The sequence below is a fragment of the Homalodisca vitripennis genome, unplaced genomic scaffold (assembly GCF_021130785.1).
Source record: "Homalodisca vitripennis isolate AUS2020 unplaced genomic scaffold, UT_GWSS_2.1 ScUCBcl_9629;HRSCAF=18181, whole genome shotgun sequence".
Lineage (NCBI taxonomy): Eukaryota > Metazoa > Arthropoda > Insecta > Hemiptera > Cicadellidae > Homalodisca > Homalodisca vitripennis.
Window position 1 is genome coordinate 11,266 of NW_025785830.1, and position 7,537 is coordinate 18,802.

Consider the following 7,537-nt stretch of genomic DNA (forward strand, 5'->3'; position numbering starts at 1 on the left):
GTTTCAGCAAAGTCCACTTTTTGTCGCAATATTCCTTTTTGGCCAGGACACTATTTTGCATTTCTTCCTCTAGCATCTCCAACCTATAAAATAAACCAATAAATTGTAATGACATAATGAAAAAATGTAAACTGTTTTTAAAAGAAAAGTTTGCTGTAGAAAACTAAAACACCAAGTTATCACAGGCACTAAATTTAAAAAACTCTTACAAATATAACAAATGGTTATTGAACTTGCTCCATTTCACAAAGCCTAGATATCGTCATCTCTTTATCAGTAGGCAACCATAAACATAAAACTTCAAAACTGGACCTGCCCCAGAAAATCGCTTCATATGTGTGAGACTGTCGCTACAAGTCATGGATTTCAATAATTACTAAGCAAGCCATTACATGAAGATATTTATTAAATAACAGTTCTGTGTGGTCCTTTACACAACATAACTCAGTATATTGATCTAAGAGAACAAGGGTTCTAATGTGGACACGAAAACAATCTGAGATCACAATTCACATATAAAAAGGACAGAGAATTTGACTGGCAGGGAGAATAGGTCTACCACTGCATTTGAGGGTAATTTTAATTACCCTTTTTCAGTACTTATTCCTGTTTTTCATGATTTTTGCTCGTCTTTTTTTGTCCATAGTTGCTACCTCTAGGGTAGAATTTTATTCTTAGTTTTTCCAGTTATTTCAGTCTTGTATGCCATTGTGCCCAAACAACTTCTTTGGGCATCTCAGTGTTTATTTTGTTCTGTAATTAATTTTAAGCAGCAGACGCTGATCTTTCTCTTAGTGGTAGTGACTAGTGATTGTAATTTTCTGTATAATGAATAAATACTGTTAGTATCATGAGTGCACTTTAAAGTAGATTACTATCATTGTTTTAAAGTAAAGAACAAAAACTTTGTCTTCTTTCACTTCGTAACAAAATTCTATGTGTACTTATTTCAAGTATGAGTGAAACTTCAAGTCAATAACAAGGCAAATGATTTTAATTTTGAATTTACTTTCAAACACGATTTTACTTTGAACTAATTTTCAGTGATAATATCGAACTGAATTAAGTTTTAGGCTTTTCAAATCGTACTGTAGTGAAGCTATACTTTTACATGTAAAATAAATGTATTTGTTTCAGATTACATAAAATAACTAAACTTTATTTAAACGATGTCTGAACAGCATAGTACTTACGATTACTTGAGCCAATCTGAAATGCTATTTATGCAGGTACTGATGCCGTAAAAATTACACTTCACTCATTAATAAAAAAGTAATAGTTTGTTTGATTTCAACTTAAATAGTACACGATTTTTCCATTATATTCCTAATATCACTGTTCAAAACAAGTCTTCTCAAGATCGTTTTTAGATATGTTGTGTTTGCTCTTACTTTTCTTAGTGAAAGTAATGAGTCAGACTCGGAGCAGAAAGGTTGTGTGCCGGCTGTGCTGCGTAGTTTGTTATCTACTTCTTTAACAGGTAAGAGTTCATGCAGAGTTTTGTCCTTGCATGACCGCCTGCTTTCTCGTGTGTATGGTTAAATCAGTGAATTTATTTATTTAATGTTTTTATTATTTTTTTAGCTTAGTTCATGCTTATTGATATTCTGATTCTTCAAGGCAGTGTTGTAGTAAAGTGGAAATTATGTCTGACTGTAAAGTTTGTGTGAAATCGTTGAAAAACGTTAAGTGAAAAATTACATGTGCTGACTGTAAAGGTTCATTTCATCCCAAATGTATAAACCTTAGCAATGAAGATGTTAAGTACTTAGTTGATGAGGAACAAGTTTGGCGCTGTGATCCTTGTTCCAAAGCAAGCGCGGCGCCAAAGTATGAAGATGGAATCTACTGGAGGGCAAGTTTCTTACGATGATATATTCAAGATGTTTACTGAGTTGAAAGATGACTTTAAACGCGTCGAAACTAGTTTGGGAGCTTCTTTAAACTCGTGTCACGAAGAAATATCTGAAACAAAAGGTACATTATTGTCAGTCAGCAGAAGAAGCAGTTGGAGAGTTTGCTGATTACCGTTGAGGAGCTTAGAAGTGAAAACATCATCCTGCACAAGAAGTTGGCCCAGGCTGAGGAGAGGGCTGACGACGCGGAGCAGTTTTCTCGCCGGAATACTGTCGAGATCCACGGCGTACCTTATAATAAGGGAGAAGATGTACTGACAGTGGTGAAGATGGTCGGCCGCGCACTTGACTACCCAGTGGAGGATATGATGGTGGACGCGTGTCATCGGCTGAGGGCCAGAGACAGCAGTGACAGACCACCAGGCATTGTCGTCAAGATGGTGCGACGGATCGACGCGGAGGGACTTCTGCATAAGCGGCGTGTGAAGCGTAATCTGAACAGCCACGATCTGGGGATGACGGACAAGCCTGCCGTGGTCGTGTACGTCAACGAGAGCTTCAGCGCAGGGAGACGTCGACTGCTGAACACCGCGCGCCAAGCCAAGAGGGAAAAAGGGTATACCTACCTGTGGATCCGCGGCGGAAAGGTACTCATGCGGAAAAGTCAAGGCGATCCTGTGAAGGTGTTAAACTCAATGGACAACATCAGTGACCTGTAAGTGACTTCTACGATTCTTTTTCTTATATGTTTTGTTATTTAGGCCTATTTTATAAGTTAAACTTATCTTTTGTTTCATTTTGTTTTCAGGTGCAAAGTTTTACATCATACAGATGATAACTATTAATATGTTTTTTTAATTTTTATATATATATATATATATATATATATATATATATATATATATATATATATATATATAAGGTATATTGTACTAATTATTTACTTATAAAAACCTTAAGTGGTTATAGTTTATTACTTTTTTAATTGTCACAAATAGAAGATAACGGTTGTTTAAATTAAAGTTGTGCTAATTCTGTTAACTTCTTTGTCCAAAATATTAGGAGCATCAGGAAAAATTTTAATTTGTTTTTAGTGGAAATTGAAAATTTAAAAATCCGACCTAACTTTATCGTGCTAACTGAAATCTGGGTTTTGCCTAATGAGATAAATCATTATAAAATTGACGGGTATACTGTGTATAGTAACTGCAATGAGGGTTATCAAGCGGGCGGTGTGGCGGTGTAGCGATGTACGTGCAGGAGGGACATGAATGTACTGGTTAGTAGCGCTTCACGACATGCAGTCCGCAGATTGTCTCCAACTAACCTTCCATACCGGTGTGTCAGACTTTGTCCTCCTCGCTGTGTACAGGCTCCATGCAATGTCTACGCACCAATACTTTAAAGATATTGAACAACATATCGCTAGCCTTGAGGGAAGGAATATTATTTATACAGGAGATATAAATTGTGATATTCTGAGTGATGACATTAATGCAAACAACTACTTAAACTTAATGGCAGGACTTGGGTTGAGTTGCTTAGTTGAAGAACCAACTCGTATTGTTGGTATTTCTCAAACTTGCATAGATCACTGCTTTGTTCGTTTTGACACAACTATCAATATAGGAGTTATACACGAAGCCCAGGTAATGCATTTAGGCATTACCGACCATTCTTTAATTTCTTTAACTTTGCAGATATGTACTAAAGCACCAAAAGTTAATCACGGATTAGAAAAAATAAATTATGAATCGTTATTTACTGAGCTAGGTGGAATGGGACTGGGTTGATGTTATAAGTTAATCATCTTTGTCTGGAGCTTTCGAGTTACTAATTTACAACATTAATACAGCAGTTAAAAATAACACCCACTCTTACAAAACCACGAGTAGAAATAAAAAACTCACACCTTGGATAACTGAAGTCTTGTGTAAACGTTTTAAAAACAGAAGAAAAATATATAACTTATTGAGAGCGAATCCTCATGACGAAAGAATGAAATTATATTACAGACGATACAGAAATAGTTTGTGCTAATATAAGAACTAGGAAAGACGAATATTACATGATTCAGTTTATAAATTGTGACGGAAACCCTAAGGCTCAGTGGAAATTAATAAATAACTTAATAGGCGAAAGTATAAGCAAACCTTCAGTTAGTGAGTTGTTTGTCAATGGTGAAAAAATGTTACCGATAAACAACAAATTGCAACAGAGTTTAATAGGTTTTTTCTTAGTACTGCAGATAAGTTGAGAAGTACCATCAACTATACAAAGGTAATTAACAACTCTTAAATTACATGAAAAACATAAAACCAATATTTAAAACTTTAATTTGTTTTGTGAGGCCTTTCAATAGCAAGGCTATCATCTTCAGACACATCACAAAAGTAAATACAAAAAGTAAATTTGATTATTAATAATAGTTAACATTATGTGATTTAATATTAATTTGTCCTGTGTGGCGTAGTGTGTAAATACAATTAAATTATTACTGGTATTATACTATATAAATTTTGAATGTTATTTTTGTAGTCTTCGTTTAAGTAATATTGAATTTTGTATTGGTCCATCTTCTTGATTTAATAGATCTTCTGTATTTGTTTGATTAATGTAATATGACTCCCATGCATTTAAATATCTTGGAGTCTTAACATGTTTTAATAGTTTTAGGTTTTTCTGTGTGATATAGTGTGTCCAGTATTGATACAGTGGTGTGTGACAGCCGATTTTTCTTTTCTGTTGAATTTTATGTGGGAGCAATGTTCTTTATATCGTGTATGAATTTTTCTTCTTGTTTGTCAAATGTATTTTTTGTTGCAGTCATCACATTTAATTTGGTATATACCTGATTTATTAATAATTTCTTCTTCATCTTTTGGATTTTTTAATTTATTCTTCAATTGACTTGTTGTTTTATATGTGACGTTTTTATTTGTATGTTTTTTGAATGATTTTTGTACATCTTTAGATATATTTGTCCATGTAGTGCTTATCCAATTTGTGTTTGTGTCTTTAATAGGTAAAAGTGTTGTCTTTGACTTTTTGTCATGTTTTCTTTTTTGCTTTTTTTAAATATATGTTCGACTAAATCTGTTTTATATCCATTAAAAACGGCAACATCTTTTATATACTGAAGTTCTTTTTTGAATTTTTCTTTTGATAGAGGAGTGTTTAATAATCTATATATCAATGAGTGGAAGACTGCTCGTTTTTGTGTTGGTGGATGATTTGAGTCATTTGTTATAAAACGATCAGTGTGTGTTGGTTTACGATATATATCGAATTCTAATCGCTTTGAAATTGTGTTTTTTATTACTAAAATATCTAAAAATGGAAGTGAGTTGTTGGATTCAATTTCATGAGTAAATTTAATGCTGGAGTAAAATGAATTTAGGTGATTTATAAAGTTATCAAGGTTTTCATTTTTGTTGAACACTGCAAATATATCGTCAACATATCGAATCCAAATTCTTGGAAAGTATGGTAGAGATTCTTTAACTAAAATTTCAAAGTGACTCATGAAAATATTTGCAATGAAGCATGACAAAGGATTTTCCATTGCTGTTCCATCAGTTTGAAAATAAAATAAGTTTTTGAATTGAAAACAATTTTGATTCATACATAGATTAATTAGAAGCATGAACTCTTCAACTTCTTTGCTTGATAAATGTATAGACTGAAGCCAATCTTGTATTAAGAGAATCGTAGTGTTCATAGGTACGTTAGGATATAGAGAAGTAACGTCAAAAGATACTAAGTACTCATCATCTTCAATTTCAATATTTTTTACTAAATTTAAAAATTCATATCTGTTTTTTATTGCTAATAAAGGAAATTGTGGTAGCTCTTTAAGTCTGGTTTGCAACCATTTAGACAGTAAATATGTTGGAGAATTTATTGATGACACTATAGGTCTCATTTCCTTTCCAGGTTTGTGAACTTTCGGTAAACAGTATAATCGAGGTAGAATGGGGTTTGATATTATAAGCTTTCTATATATTTCACTATTGATTACTATTTTACATTGTCTCATAGACTCTGATGTGGAATGGGTAAATTTTGAAAGTGGATTTTTTGTTGAAAGTTGTGTTGGGTCCTTTACTTAACATACTGTTTACTCTTTCATAATAATCGTCTTGATTCAAGATTACTATTGAATTTCCTTTATCTGATTTTAAATAAAAGACATTTTTATTTTGTAACTTGTGTAATGCGTCTTTATTTTTCTTATCTTCATTGCGGAATGTTAGCTTTTTAGACCTATTTAAGCCATTAGATATAGCTGAGTAAACATCAGATCTAATTAATGTTTTTTGATTTGAGTTTAAATTTTGAATGTTTGTTTCAATATCAATCACTAATGACTCATTGTTTTTTGAATCACGGAAGTTGAAGTTTAAAAAAGATTAATTGATTTTTTCAAGTCTACAAACTTTTTAAGTGAAAATCAGTATGGGTTTAGGCAAGGCCTAAGTACAGAAGATGCCTTAATTGATTTCATGGATAATATATACAACTCTGTTAACAGTGAAAATAAATGTGCTGCCTTATTTGTTGACATAACAAAAGCATTTGATACAGTTGATCAGTATACTTTTAAATAAATTATGGTTGGCAGGAGTACGGGGTCATGCTTATGAATGGTTAGTAAGCTACCTACAAGATAGAGAACAATATGTGAAAATTTATGGCAAATTTAGTGAGTGTGACATTATTAGATATGGAGTGCCCCAAGGTTCAGTTCTTAGCCCAGTCTTATTTTTAGTATATATTAATGAACTGCGCAAAGGCAGGTTACATGGCCGACTGACAGCGTTTGCTGATGACACAGCGCTATCATACACTAATCCAAATCTATTAGTAATTCGCAACTTAATGCTGGTTGTAGATTTAAATTATTTGCGTTTTTGGTTTGATAAGAATTTTATGATATTAACTGAAAAAACAAAAATACATTGTTTTTTTATGCAAAAAGCAAAATAATTTTTGAAAATCCACTATGTTATCATGACTTAGAATGTAAAAATAATAGCAACTGTAATTGCTTAAAGTTGGAATCGGTGACTCAAATGAAATACTTAGGTTTAATAATAGACTCAAATCTTTCTTGGAAGAGCCATGTAAAACACATTAAAGAGAGAGCTGGTGAGAACTGTTAAGGAGTTTTTACTTGTTAAGGAACATTTGTCCAAAACAAGTCCTGATTAACATGTATCATGGCTTAGTTGGATCTCGATTAAGATATGGACTGGCATGCTGGGGAGGCACTTACGTCAGCACATTATATCCTATCATAATCCTCCAAAAGTCCTTCCTCAGAATCATAACCAATTCCTGTTTTACTGATCATTCCTGGCCATTATTTATGGAGTTAAAAATTCTTCCCTTTCGTAATTTGTATATCTATAAAATTCTAAAAATATTTTTTATCAGAAGTTCAAAATATTTTGACGAACGGAATTTACCTTATACATTAAGAAGCAATTCTGTTTTTGTTCCTAAATCAAATCTAACTATGGTTCAACAATTTTTTTCGTGGAGTGCACCGAGGATATTCAATTTAATTTCTAAATATATTGATAAAAATGTTTCCTTAAACGTATATCTTAAAAATTTTAAATCGTTCCTTTTAAGTTTACCAGATTGTAAAAGCTTTCTCAGGGTAATTTTTTAAG

At 32.5% G+C, this 7,537-nt stretch overlaps 1 protein-coding gene across 1 annotated transcript; it reads left to right on the top strand.

Moving 5' to 3' along the window:
• Window positions 1-1,775: 1,775 nt before the first annotated feature.
• Window positions 1,776-2,575, top strand: LOC124374707. Its single transcript, XM_046832874.1, has 2 exons — window positions 1,776-1,855; window positions 1,993-2,575. The coding sequence occupies exons 1-2, from the start codon at window positions 1,776-1,778 to the stop codon at window positions 2,573-2,575; spliced, it is 663 nt and encodes a 220-aa protein (XP_046688830.1).
• Window positions 2,576-7,537: the final 4,962 nt, after the last annotated feature.

Excerpts from the sequence above, each read along its gene's own strand:
- LOC124374707 (XM_046832874.1), top strand. The coding sequence starts at position 1,776 with ATGAGGAACAAGTTTGGCGCTGTGATCCTTGTTCCAAAGCAAGCGCGG. Across the intron at positions 1,856-1,992 it reads AAGATGGAATCTACTGGAGG|TCAGCAGAAGAAGCAGTTGG; the intron begins GCAAGTTTCTTA and ends CATTATTGTCAG.